General features: G+C 41.7%; 1 protein-coding gene and 1 long non-coding RNA gene across 11 annotated transcripts in view; one reads left to right on the top strand and one right to left on the bottom strand.

Annotated features, from left to right (window-relative positions):
* Positions 1-5,565, top strand: part of PKP4 (plakophilin 4) — a 245,229-nt gene extending 239,664 nt beyond the window's left edge. For 6 of the 9 annotated variants that reach the window (XM_004743897.3, XM_004743898.3, XM_045066796.1 and 3 more), the window contains exons 20-22: positions 685-813; positions 2,543-2,616; positions 4,554-5,565. In XM_004743897.3, the coding sequence (XP_004743954.1) occupies positions 685-813; positions 2,543-2,616; positions 4,554-4,802 (452 nt within the window). In that variant the 3' untranslated portion in view covers positions 4,803-5,565. The remainder of the gene's footprint in view (positions 1-684; positions 814-2,542; positions 2,617-4,553) is intronic. The other 3 variants (XM_045066799.1, XM_045066797.1, XM_045066798.1) reach the window with 2 other exon arrangements.
* On the bottom strand, positions 902-12,381 carry LOC106004969. 2 transcript variants are annotated; one of them, XR_006602512.1, is made up of 4 exons: positions 12,259-12,381; positions 10,823-10,912; positions 2,696-3,048; positions 902-982 (listed from the first exon to the last, which is right to left on the bottom strand). It is a non-coding gene; the product is annotated as an uncharacterized LOC106004969 (long non-coding RNA). The 2 variants fall into 2 exon arrangements; XR_006602511.1 differs by lacking the exon at positions 902-982 and having other exon boundaries at positions 2,610-3,048.
* Between the last annotated feature and the right edge of the window lie 1,984 nt (positions 12,382-14,365).

Below are 14,365 nucleotides of genomic sequence, written 5' to 3'. Positions count from 1 at the left end.
TGGGATAAAAAAAAAAATGTCTGGTCTTTTGCAAGGCTCGGCTTGTTAGCACTGTGAACTTCTTGAGAAACCAGTCTTACTGAGTTTACAAAATTTTCCTGACAGCTGATCACCATAAAAAGAACTATAAATTTTATGGGCTGGGCACTTATACTCAAACACATTTCAAGATGCAGATATTTTTGAAATAACTAAAAAAATCAAAATATGCCATAAAACACCTATTTACTGAAGAGCTGTCCATAAAGGATAATAGATGGGTGTTTTACAAGCAACAGAACTGAGATCATAAAATAGCAAATGGAACTCTTACATGGCTAATAAGTTATTCTCCCACTATTGTAAAGACCGACTGGAGTCTTGGAGGCCCACCATTGAGAAGGCTGCACGGCTTGGGCCCTGCGCCCCTAACCAGGCAGCCCGCACCTCAGCTCTTGCGGCAGCTCTGGGAGGGCCATCCTGGCTCCAGGTCTCTCAGCAGCAGGCCTGGGGGTCCTTCCCAGGCTTTAGCGCTGGCTGCTCTTCAACACACAGGATCTCTGAGAGCTGATTTTCAGCACCAGCTGCGTGGCATTTCTAATTGCTGACCTTTATTTTTCCAGAGAGGATTTTGCAGAGACACTGACAGTCTGCTTTCTCTTTCTTCTCCTTTCTCTCTCCCTCCTCCTCTGCCTCTCCCTTCAGTCGGCAGCACCTCCTCCTCACCAGCACTGTTAGGAATCAGAGACCCTCGCTCTGAATACGATAGGACCCAGCCACCTATGCAGTATTACAATAGCCAAGGGGATGCCACACATAAAGGCCTATACCCTGGTAAGACGCCAGCTGGGTGTGTGATAGACTATCTCGAAAAGCCACTCATTTCCAGGCACCCCGCCAGCGGCCTGGGAAGTAGCCCTTGCCTGTATTGAGACGGTCCTCCAGCAGCTGACCCCATTCCAGTCTCTCCATTTCCTGCTTCCGGGGTTGTTGTCTTTTCCGCCTGTTTTAAGGAAAACAAGTTAAGGTAGTGGCCTACTGACCACAAATAAAAAGAGCACCGCTTCCAAGAGAGATGGTTTCTGTTTGTCCCCCAGTGCAGTCCCTTCGCTCTGCTCCCGCCCTGTCCTTGCAGTGTCTCCCTGTGTTTCCCCTGTGTCAGAACTCTGCATTCTGGAATGCTTTGCAAGGCTGCATCTCCTAGACTGGCTCATCTCTTAAATTCAAATCTGAGAATGGAGATCAATTTCATTTACATTTTCATGGAAAAGAGTTTGAATGAATAACAAAATGTATAATGTGATTCTTCCCGCGGTGATTATATTTTAAGAATAACAAAAATAATGTTGCATAGTATTCATATTTTTATGTCATTCAGAAAGCTGGGCATCTAATTTATGTAAAGGATGCCAGCCCAAAGAGTTACCAAGATTTCATATTGTCCCCATTCTCAACTCTCTGGCAAATTATAACTACTCTAGAGCTTTCAAATACAAGTGTGACTGAGCTACCACAAAAGAATACTCTTTCCTCCAAAAAAAAAAAAAAAACCCTATTTATTAAAAAGAAATGAAAGCTGGTGGCAACTTAACAACTGCTGGGGGAGCCGTCTCAGTTGTGCTGTTGTCTTTGAAATTGTGATTTCACAGGACTGTTTACTAATCGACGATTGTTACTATGGCAATTAATAGCTCAGAAAATTGCAGATGCTACATCTCAAACACCAAGCTCTTTGCAAAGGAAATGCACAAACTGAAGTGCATTGTTGCTTCAGATTTGCAGCAGCCTGCTTTATTTTAAAGATCGCTTCTTTAGCCTGCATGCCCTTCTGTATCTTCTTTGCTTGCTTCAATAAACTAATTTGCCTCAAGTATGTTTCATTTTCCTCATTAAAAAAAAAAATCTTTGCTAGCCCTAACAGTACTAGAATGGTAGCCAGTGACATCATCGGGAGTCTGTTGTGGACTCTTGAACAAGATAGCCATCTGATTATCAGATTCTTGTTTTAAAATGTACTTAAAGATGGCAGACACAAGACTGTGCCCCCATGTGGCCAGACTGCTTAGAACACGCCTGTGCCTGCTCCTTTCGGGACCCAGGACTTTGGATCCTATCTGTTCTGAAGGCAGGGAGCTTGTTCTAATATGTTTCCCTTCCCCCATCTGACCCAGTGCTCTATCTCAGAGCCCTGGAAAAGCGATGTCCATTGGCTCAAGGAGCAAGGCCTGGTTCAGAGACAGCCAGGGAAATCTTCACAGGTATGCACAGCTCCCCACAGTGACCAGAGGTTGAGAAGGCAACCTTTTTGGATTGATATTGCTTTTTGGTGAAACACACATGTGACTTATCTTTGCCATATCCATTATCCCCTAACAGCCCTAAGGTGAGCAGCTGCCAGGCTAGATCCGGGGAACTCAGACGGCTGCCTGTCCAGGTCTCCGCTGGTATTGGGAAAGGCAGGCCCTGTCAGGGACTGCACCAGCCCTAGTGCAGGGAGCCCACACAGCCTAATGGCCCGGAGTAATGAGCATTAGTTTTAATTTCATAAAATATTTTCTTACAGGCTCCAGCAAACCTTCACCAATTTACATCAGTTCCTATTCCTCACCAGCAAGAGAACAAAATAGACGGCTACAGGTGAATTTGCAGTATCATTTTTACAGAAGGCCGATTAGCAGGGATCAACACCGAAAGGGGTCCGCGCCGGTTGACCTACCAGAGCTGGCCCAACACAGCAGGGGCCAAGGAGCTTTCCCTGGGGATCTTTGCTCCTCAGAAGCTCATCTGTGGTTTAAGCAAAGCACTTCCACAGTAGCCTCATGTGCTTGAGTACTCAAATCCATGCTGCTGAGACCACCATTGCCACTGATGGGAACCACCTGAGAAGTCTTTAATGCGTATTCTTTGCCCAACAATCTCCTTTTCCCATTCCTTTTTTCTGTTAACCTCCAAATTCTCTTCCATCCTCTGGGTTGAAAAAGGTGGTAAGCACACTTCATTCTCTCATCTCACAGTTCTTTTTTGTACATCTCATTTCCCATCTTCATGACTCCCTCCATATCCAAGCATCTGTGGTTTGAAAACACTTGAGTCAGTGGCCAGGTCTCCATTAATCTCAGAAGTCCAAGGGGATTCAGCCCTACTGGGGTGGACCCCATTCTCCATCAGAGTGGGAACTAATGGTTGTGGCATCCAAACTCTGCTTTCACAGGGCCTAAAATTTTTATCGGTCCTTTTTTTTTTTAAGATTTTATTTATTTATTTGACAGAGATCACAAGTTGGCAGAGAGAGAGGGGTGGAAGCAGGCTCCCTGCTGAGCATAGAGCCTGATGCAGGGATCAATCCCAGAACCCTGGGATCATGACCTGAGCAGAGGCTTTAACCCACTGAGCCACCCAGGCACCCCTATATCAGTCCTTCATGATGCCATACTCACATAGGTTATCTGATCTCTCCTTTTACCTTCCAATAATACAAAAGCAGCTAGGGTTTTCCAAACAACCCTGCATCCTGAACTTCAGATAAGGTTACTCATAAGACCTCCCTCCATTTCATCATTTTTTCTCTGTAGATGGAAAAAAAAAGAACTTCCCAAATTATTCATAATTTATCCTATAGTTTTTAAGTCAGGAGAAAAAGAAATCTTAAAATCATAACTAACTTAAAAAGGGAATTTAGCTCTAAAATGCTTTTAATGTTAGAATGAATTTAGTTTCAGAACATGATGTTTATATGTACATGATGAATTTGTTACATCTTACTAAATGGGGGGTTTGGGGCATGATCAAGAGGGAAAACAGACATTAAGAGCCATGACAGTTTTTCTCCATATTTGAAGAAATGAGGTCAGAGATGAGATAAGGTAACACAAAAGGAAATTAGGGGAGGGTACCCTGAGGTGGATGCCCACATGGATTTCACCTTGCTTTCTTACAAATCTATTAATCCTGACATGGGGAAGGTGTTTCCTTTAGACCTATTTGCTCACGTGTCTCTCCCAATCTTATTATCCTGCTGCCCAGAGATTGCTTACTCCTTTAACAATACCTCACATTTCTTTTAAAAGTGAGGGATGGACTCAATCTTCATCTCTGAGGTAAATGTTTTAAAGGATGGTTCTGTACATACACAACTATCTGAAGCATGAATATCTAATCTACAGTCAAATTCATGATGTACTACTCATGGTTCCCTGTGTCAAAGCAAAAATCAAGGCTATCCTTTCATTGGGCATGCCCAGGTAACAGACCACTCCACAGCAGAGCACAGAACTGGACCTCTAAGGGGGAAAGAGGTAGCAAGGGGCCATCTTGGGCTCTCCAGACACACCAACTTCTAGAGGCCCTAGAACAGGACTTGAGCAAACTCTGCCAGCCCACTTGTAAACATAGTTTAAAATCCTTACACTCTAATAGTAAATATACAGCGTGTACCAGAAAGAACTCTGAATCATATATGCACAAATATTAAATACTGCTTTAAAAATATGAAGCAGGAAACCCACATTAATTTCCCTTAAACACATATTTCCAAAAATTGCTTTCATTTATTTGCTTTTTCATTTCATCAACAGCATCAACAGCTGTACTATAGTCAAGATGACTCCAACAGAAAGAACTTTGACGCATACAGATTGTATTTGCAGTCTCCTCATAGCTATGAAGATCCTTATTTTGATGACCGAGTTCACTTTCCAGCTTCTTCTGATTATTCAACACAGTATGGACTGAAATCGACCACAAATTATGTAGACTTTTATTCCACAAAACGACCTTCTTATAGGGCAGAACAGTACCCAGGGTCCCCAGACTCGTGGGTGTAGCATCAAGATGCTCGATAGAGGAACTCTTCTTTCTAACCTTGTTTGGATTGAAATGAAAAATCCGTCTTGCTGATTTGCTGATGAAATGTGAAAGTGAAATGGAAGGACTGAGTGAAGAGCATATTTTTTTTTTCTTTTTTGAGGAATTATCAGGGAAGTAAGGAAACCTTTGGGAGAGAGGACTTTCTAAGCTCTATTTAGGTGTTAGATCTAATTACTTGTAGATTCTGTAGTCGGGTGAAGGTGTGGGCGATGTGATGAGAGGTTTGAGAAATGGGTGAAATGAGTTGGGGGATGTGTAGGTCAAATCAAATTAAAGATGATTTTTTTAATGTGAATAAAGTTATGTTCTGATAGTTTGTACAGAAAAAAATAAAAAAAATGGATGCCCTTCATGTTTTATTGCTATTACTAAATGTCAAGATTGTATGCTATTATGTCTTGTAAATTTCTTTTGTTGGTGTAAATATGGAAATGCCACATTGGTTAAGTGCCATCATTTGTAATGCAGTGTGTCATTTGAAAAGAGATTTGAAGAAAACTGACAGCTTAAAAAACAAATGGGAAACCCAAGGAGTTGTTAGCAATTAAAAACAAATTATAACATCCTTTGTTTTCAAAATGAATAGTGTACCTTTGAAGCACAAAGTCCAGTCTGGTATAGAAGCGCCATGCCCATTCCCTGCCTTTTTCATAGGACACTTCACTGCCATTTTCTATGCACATGAAAGAAAAATAAATGTGGAAATTTCATCCTTGGAAATTTGTTCCCTGTTCTTTTTTTATTTTCTGTGTATAATATGGAAAAGCACATTCTATAAATGTGAACCTAACTGCATGTTGGAAATAGCTTAAATATATCTGAGTATTATGGACTTTCCTAGTTTTATACACTTTATGAGAGGGACCATACCAAAGAATGAAACTATGAAATTTCCTCATCTTTATCTACCTTAGTATTTTTATTTGGAGGAATCTGTTTTGAATCTAATGTACTTGGGGTTTTTTGGGGGGGGGGGTTGTTGGTTTGTTTTTTGTTTTGTTTTGTTTTGTTTGTCTTCAGACTGCTGTATGTATTTAACACAGCTTTTCACCTGAATGAAATTACATCTGGTAAGACAAGCCCTAACTAAACTGATAATGACTCCTTTTGGCAGTTTTTTTTAAAGAACTCAATAACTAGGTAAAAATAACGTTTGGGCACTTAATTAGCTAACACCAATGCAGGAAACTAAAACAAATTCTAAATAATTATTTTGCTGAATGATCCCATGAGACAATAATCCCTGGATTAGAGAGAGAGTGGAGGAAGCCCACATCCATGAAAGGGGTTCCAATAACCAAGAAGCATTACTCGTAAGCTTTTTCTCCATTTGTCGAGACGAGGGGCACAAGCCCCAGGAGGCCTCCTAAGTCGTACAGTTTCTACCCTGGATCTTACATGGCAAACAGCCCATATGGCAAGTCAAACACAGAGCTGTTGACTAAGCTCAGTATATCCTGCAAATGAGGTATAAATCATAGGTTAGAACGTGTGCTTATATTTGTGAGTATATGGAAGGAGATCTAGGAGAAAAATGCTTTCTCTTGTTGATGACCTGCAGCCCAAGATTAGAATCCAAAGTGAAATGGAAATCCAAATACAAACAAATACTCCTAAAGTCTGTCAGTGGGGGAGTTTCTGATGTGCATGCCTTCCGAAATGACCCACAGTAAGACTGCCCAGCTGCCCTAGGCCTCGCATACCCTGGCAGATTTCAGCGAACAGCCCTCTAGATGGCAGACACTGCCAGACTTTCCCAAGAAAATGGCATTAAAACTTTTGAGATATCTAGGTAGCCATCTGTGCTTTGAATCACTGACTTCCTTGAACCTGACATCTTCATGTCTGGGTTGAAGGCCCTCTCTCGAGGAGTCAGGAATACAACAGAATCTATAGCTGGCATGAGCTAAGTGACAGAAACTGACTATTGCTTTTAGTGACCTCATTTGTCTTTGGGTAACTTAGTGGACCCAGGTCCCTAACTTTGACAGGCAGCATTTCAGAAAACATCCAAATTTGGGTTACAAAGAACTCCTCACTTGGGCATCAACCCGGACCTCCTAAGGGGCCAGAAAGAGGCCTGTGGGTGAGGAATGGGCAGATCAGATGCCCTATAAGGCTCCTTCCTTATGACTAGAGATAAGAAGCTATGGACAGAGCCTGAAAGATACAAAACTGTATCACTGATCAAAAAGCTAATCCAACTCTCCCTTCCAAAGTGTAAGAATAAACAAGCTCTGCTATAATCAAGTTGACTTCTTTTTTAAAGATTTTATTTAACAGAGACAGAGCATGAACATGAGTAGGGGGGAGGAGGCAGAGTATCCCGGGCAGTATCCTGAGCAGACTCCCCACTGAGCAGGGAACCTGACACAGGGCTTGCTCCCAGAACCTGAGATCATGACTCAAGCCAAAGGCAGACACTTGGCTAACTGAGCCACCCAGGTGCCCCCAAAGTTGACTTTGCATTGCTGCCCTTCCGTTACAAGATAGCATGCAGAATTCAACCCCCAGGAAGAGGTCTGTGGTTCTGCTCAGTGCAGTTTCACTTGTATCCCTCAAGGTCAGAGCTGAACTGAGCCAATGTTGGAGAGCTAGACCAGTGTGTCTTTACCCTGACTGCACTTTAGAACCACTTGGGCAGCTTTCACAACTAGGAGGGCCTTATCCTGACTAATCAAAAGCACAAGAAATGGGGTCCAGGCACCAGTATTTTTGAAAAGTTCCCTAGATGACTGTCATGTGCAGTCAAGGTGAAAGCCACTTGGCCCACATGCCATTACCCTCTACCTTCCTGTGACCTGACATTTTCGTTGTCAGAATTTCAGGTGTGGAGTTTGCCTGGAAAAGTGACAGAGATACTGTTACTTTTGATACAGTTATGGAGTATCATAACTGTGGAGTATCATAATTTATGGAGTATCATAAAGAGACAGAGATACTGTTACTTTTGATACAGTTATGGAGTACCATAACTGATTTTAAACGTGAAATGTGAGAGGTGAGGTTTTCTTTCTTGCCAGAGTATGTTATCTTTTGCTTATGCACTATTTAAAGTTATGTCTTTTCAAGCCCAAGGATGTTTCATGAGTATCAGAAATGTTGACCTTACAGACCCATTAATCCAATAATTAATCCCTGGCCAATATTTGGTTGTCCACATGACTAATTATTGCAGTGAAATACCAATAGTTCACTTCCTCGAGCACACACTGTGTGCTCTAAGTATCACATATATTATCATTTATCCTTTATAGTAACTGCATGAAATCTGTACTAATATCCCATTTTACAGATCCTAAAGCACCCATGGAGCGACTTGCTGAAAATGACAGTCTGTAAGTGGCCAAGGCCAGATTAGTACCACGGTCTATCTTAACTACGACACCAGTGTTTTTAAAATTCAGTCATTTGAGTTCCAACTGAGCTATTAGTTAATGAAAAATGTTCATATTTGTCTTTAATTTTCCAAAGGAAACTATCCCTGAAGGAAAAACCATCACCTGCCATACCTAAAAAGTCACCATAAAAATAAACACTTAATTACTAAACACACAAATTTCCAGGGACCACCAGAATTCACTGTCCACCACAACTAGTATTACATGCACCATGTTTTGGGAAACTTGGTTCCTCATCAGTCTTGGTGTGTATGACAGTTTAGGTGGGCTGAGAACTCTCCTTAGGACGTTCTGAGTCATGCCTCTGAATATAGGCCCATTGAAATAAAATCCTCCACAAGATAACCCTTTTGTTGGGGGGCCTCAGTAATACATTTAAAGCATCACAGATCTAAATCCACTGGATGGTGATATTATTTCTATGATCAAATCAGATTATAAGGAAAAAAATATTTGTAAACTTGGCCCTTGCTGTTCACTTCACTAGATTTTTTAAAAGTTGTTTATAACAGCATTATTCATAATAGGCAAAAACTGGAAGCAACCCAAATCTCCAACAGGAGAAGAGAGAATGGTACATTTATGTAATAGAATACTAGTCAGAACTAAAAAAGAATAGCCACAGATACTTACAAGAATGGATGATCCTATTTCAATATGAGGTAAAACTTATCTATGCTGGTAGAAGTCAGAACCATTATTGCCTCTGCGGGTGGATACTGACTACAGAACTTTTGGAGATGATGGAAATGTTCTATATCTTGATTGGGGGGGTGCTCTTACACAGGTATATACATTTATCAAAAGTCATGAAAATGTTCACCTAAAATCTGTGCATTTTATCACATACAAGGTTTATTCCAATTTAAAAAGTTATTAACATTTGTCTTAAAAGGCACTAAGGAAATATGTGATGACATTGTCTGAGACTTAATGACTTAGAATCAGAGTGATTACAGAGTTGAGAAAAATCTGTTTATAAATTTTAAACCTTCCAAAATTATCTACTTAAGATGTGCTGTTAGAGATGTTCAGGGAGAAGATGTGAACACCAACTGACTTGAGAGCTGGACCTAAGCAATCAGAGGCCCCCGATCCCCTTCCCAAACATCCTTAGAAGAAGCATTCTGCTTGCCTTCACCACCCTAGAAGCTGCTGCAAGGACACAGCCTTGAGATAGTAATATGGCATTGAGGCCATCTGGATGGCATATGTTACTAAACCCAGTTAAGGCTTCTATATAAACTTTAAAGATTCTGGCGGGCAGGTGCAGAGATCTGCTCATTTTGTCGCCACCCAAGACAAGCCTCACAAATTCTCTTGCTTATTAAATCTGTCACCTACATATCTGGATGGTCCGCCTCTTCAGTCTCTCCTAGCCCTCCATCTACAGAGGACCATTTGCAGACCAAAAAGCAGTTTCTCAAACAAAAGACTGTAGTACAAAATTCTTTGTAGTATATACACAAAGTCTATTTAAAAGCTGACAGCTTACCAAAGTTAAATTTAAGCGGAAATCTAGAAAATACATATTTGAAAAGCACTGTATGGGAATGTCTTTTGAATGAGCTATGCTTATACAGATTTACATGTGTGTTGACAAGAAAGTAAGTTGAGAAGTAAAACAGGCTCATATTTAAACATGTTGCCAAGAGAGAGAAGTGTGTCACCCCTTTTACCTAATGATCCAAAGAGAGGTGTAAATAAATACCTCATCCACCTCAGTGCCTCCCAAGGCATAGGGAAGGAGTGTGGGGAGAACATCCTTTCAGCAAGGTACCAGGGAGGTGTTAGCAGCAAAACAAACAGGTCAGTGAAATCAGAGGCAGAGCAGCTAATGGGACTTTTAACTCTACAAATGCAGAGCAGACTTTGAATCCAAAAGGATCTTTGCTGTAGGTCAAGGAAATCCTTGCTAGAGAAGTAGAGAACAGTCTTACTCTTAATTAGAATGCCTCTGGGGAGGGAGCTGGAAAAGAACAAAGGATACAAACCATGTTTGGAATTCTCTAGCCGATTTCCATCCTGATGGATAGCTGCCCTTTGCTAGCCTGTGCCAAGGAATGGACTCAGCCTCAGAGAGCTATGTGCAGCCCTGAACGGCCATCCCTACACGGTAACAATTCACCACTGGTACTTGTCAATTCTGCCTCACTTTATTATTTTTTTAAAATTAATTTATTTATTTTCAGCATAACAGTATTCATTATTTTTTCACCACACCCCGTGCTCCATGCAATCCATGCCCTCTATAATACCCACCACCTGGTACCCCAACCTCCCACCCCCCCACCACTTCAAACCCCTCAGATTGTTTTTCAGAGTCCATAGTCTCTCATGATTCACCTCCCCTTCCAATTTCCCCCAACTCCCTTCTCCTCTCTCCATGTCCTCCATGCTATTTGTTATGCTCCACAAATAAGTGAAACCATATGATAATTGACTCTCTCTGCTTGACTTATTTCACTCAGCATAATCTCTTCCAATCCCGTCCATGTTGCTACGAAAATTGGGTATTCATCCTTTCTGATGCCTCACTTTAGAAGACCATGACTTTTGTCTCCAGTTTCACTCACCCTTGTGATGGCAGTTTGCTGTTATTCATCTGCCTGATGGCTTGGCTTGCTGTCTTGATGAATGCACTTATTCAGGACAATCCTTCAAGGCTGTAGAGACAAAAAAGAAATTATTATCAAGCAAATTATGACTTGAATTGTATCTGTTTTAGTGCCATTCCCTGTTTTATGTCAGCAGCTTTGCTGGAAGCAGCTGGCATGTCCCATAAGTGGCTGTTTGTGCCTATTGCTGTTGCCTAATTCTAACTCAAAATCACTAAAAAGCATTTTGTGCTATCATAATTGTCTGCATGAGCCATAACTAGCTCTTTCATTATTAAAGCCCATCCAATGGTTGGGGAAATTTTGATAAAGACTTCAGAATACAATGGACTATTTAACCCTCCATTCACAACCCAGTGATTCCAGAGCTGACCAAGGCACTACCTTGTAAAATACAACTATACACAACTTGTGCTGAGTCAAAGGTGTAATTCTGAGCTCAATGGGAAAATATCCAATTCTTCCCTCAAAAATCCCCTATAACTGTTCATTTGCTCCCCCAGAGGAAACACCCCTGAAATTTGCCTTCATTTGCTGGCAATAAAATGTAACATGTTGAGCTTTGGCCTTGATGAGCTGCCATCCACTGAGTACTAATCTAATAAAATGACTTCAGGGAGGGTGACATCCCTCTAGCATCTCTCTTCAGAGTTCTTCAGAGACAGTGGCTGTCCCAGCCCAATGCAAGGAACTCTCTTTCCTTCCCAGGTATGAGAATGAGTAGAATGAGGTATGCCCAGCTTCCTGAGAACTAGAGGAAAAAATTCAATCCAAATGGGCTCCAGGATGGAAATACCATCATAGGAGGAGATCTGGCCATTATAGAGACGGCTGTGCTGTGAGGAATGTATTTCAAGATTTTACAAAAATATTTTCTGAAGGCAAACCAGGAAGCACATTCTATAGCTAAGTGATTAAAATATTTATACATCCACCAACATCACTGCAATTATGTCTAGACTTAGTAACCTGTATGATCATTCTTGTCTGTAAACTGTGGTCAAAAGATAATGGTGTGTTTATTCAGTTTACAAATAATTAGGTGCCTCCTTTTTCATTTTTCTCTCATGTGCCATACTTTTTAATTGTTTCTTTGATAATTAACTCTTCTATAAAGAAAAACTATCAACAGAAATGTGAGGTGGTATTGAAACTCTTCAAGCCTATAATTATAAAACATCTTAATTGGAGAAAAGCTGGTCCAATACCACTTGAAATTACTAATATTGTCCTCCAAGGCCACATCACTGAGTCATAGTGGCGATCTATCATCACTAGGGAATTATAATTGACTGGTAATAACAAAGTGTCCAAAATTGTGGCTTCAACAAGATGAGCTACAGGTTTTGGGTTTTCTCTCCTTCACATATTGGAATGAACATAGAAAAACAGACCAATACTAGAATGGTGGCTCTAAAATGTCCTCTTGGACCCAGGTTCCATCGTATTCTCTGGGCATGGGCCTCATCTTTATGGCTTCCCAGCTGACGCCTGAATCTCCAGCCATCACATCTTCATTCTTTAACAAGGAGAAAGGAGTAGGAAAGTTGAACCTGCCAACTAAATCATTCTCTTAAAAGACCTTTCCTCACCCCTACATCTTATTTTTACCTGGGCTCATTGCCATCTCTACTCATGCAGGGGTTCTGTTGATAAGGAAAATGAGGAGATGGATAAGGGAAAGTCACAATCAGTCTCTGTGTAGGATTCAGATCATTCTATGAGGTGATGCCTACCCTTCCATTACTTTGGTTCCTATGAATGTAAGCCCCATGCCAGAGACCTGTGTTGTATTAATTCCATGCTTGGGGAGAAGCCATAGTACCCATCCCTCCCTAGACTTGAAAGATAACCAAAAGTGGATGAAATTTCTCAGGTTCAGGTTGTCCCCAGCAGGTCAGGTTCAATTTACTATTCCATCTCCTAGCTTAGAAGTTAACCATCAAAAGCCAGTTGCCATCAGTAATCTGTGGTCAGAAACCCCGCCCTCATTATGACTTCTAGTCTCCAAGGGGCAAAGCCATGGGTATCCACAAAAGCACCTCAGGAGTCAATGGAGAAGGACTATGGACCCATCTCCCCACTGTATCAATAGCAGCCCACCATGAGCAGTTTCTATACCATATGTCCATGTAAGATTATATTAACAAAATTTCTCCAGTAAAACCAAACAAAGTAGTAATAGCCATTGCACAGTCCATGACTGACCTTAGGCAACTGGCTGGAGACCTATAGCTCTGTGTGCTCCTGACTGAAGCCTGGTAGACTCACAACAGCAGCCACCTTCTTCAGGTGAGTCACTTTAACTCATTATGAGTCTGTGGAGTATTCCCATACAATGACCTAGGCATCTTGGAAAAACCTGGAGGCTTATGAGGCTGCCATTACCTCAAGAACTTGAGCCTCACTGAACCCATCAAGTCTGAGTTGAGCTGTCAAGGAAAGCCTCAGAGAGCAAAAGGGACTCAAGCTGAACTTCAGATTAATTCTAAGCAAAGGTGTCAGGAAATAAATACGATTGGCAGGGGGTTAAGGAGAAAATCAGCTGAACTCAGGACAAGAAGAAGGTCAAGCAAAAGAAAAAGAAACAACAGTGAGTTTCTCTCACTGATTTTGAGTAAAAACAAACCTTAGAATAAACCTTTGCTGAATGTTTACTGATGTCAAAGACTGTGCTAGTGCCTTATCCACATTATCCCATTTAATCTTTTTTAAAAGATTTTATTTATTTATTTGACAGACAGAGATCACAAGTAGGCAGAGAGGCAGGCAGAGAGAGAGGGGGAAGCAGGCTCCCTGCTGAGCAGAGAGCCCGATGTGGGGTCGATCCCAGGACCCTGGGATCACGACCTGAGCCAAAGGCAGAGGCTTTAACCCACTGAGCCACCCAGGTGCCCCTATCCCATTTAATCTTACAACAGTCCTAAGACAGACTATAAGAGAAAAAACTGTCCTAAGAAATGGAGAGTAAGTGTTCCAAGCTCACATCAATGGAAGACTGTAACTTAGATCTGTTGGATTTTGGAGCCCCTTTAGCCCTTTGGGTCTCAGAGGAGACCAGAAGGCTCCAAACTTCACATACTCTGTGTTTATGCTCAAGTAAACCCATGTGACAATCTCTCTCAGAATCAGGAACATCCTTCCTAGTCCTACTAGCTCCTGGGCCAAATTAGGCTCAAAGAATGCAAACTAGTTTTAATGTTTGCCTGGGCAAACATACCTAGGAAAACACCTTATTTGCTCAAATCAAAGTTGATGTTTTTAAAACTACAGAAAACTACAACGTGGCCTGTTCACAAACTATGCTGTGAGTCTCGGCAGATGGGCAGCAAAAGACCTCGCAGATCAAAGGAACCCAAGACAGCATCCCACCCTCCCCCCGCTCTTCCCCTGCCTGGGCCAGCCCATTGCCTCCAGCTCAGCTGGAGCTGAGGCCTGGGCTGGAGGTGGGGGTCAGGCCAGCAGTTCCGCCTGGGAAAAGTTTAGGAGGCTCAAAGGGAG

The sequence above is a fragment of the Mustela putorius genome, unplaced genomic scaffold (assembly GCF_011764305.1).
Source record: "Mustela putorius furo isolate JIRA1106 unplaced genomic scaffold, ASM1176430v1.1 tig00003869_pilon_pilon_pilon, whole genome shotgun sequence".
Lineage (NCBI taxonomy): Eukaryota > Metazoa > Chordata > Mammalia > Carnivora > Mustelidae > Mustela > Mustela putorius.
Note: the sequence above shows the minus strand (reverse complement) of the source record. Positions and strands in the feature narration are given on the sequence as shown.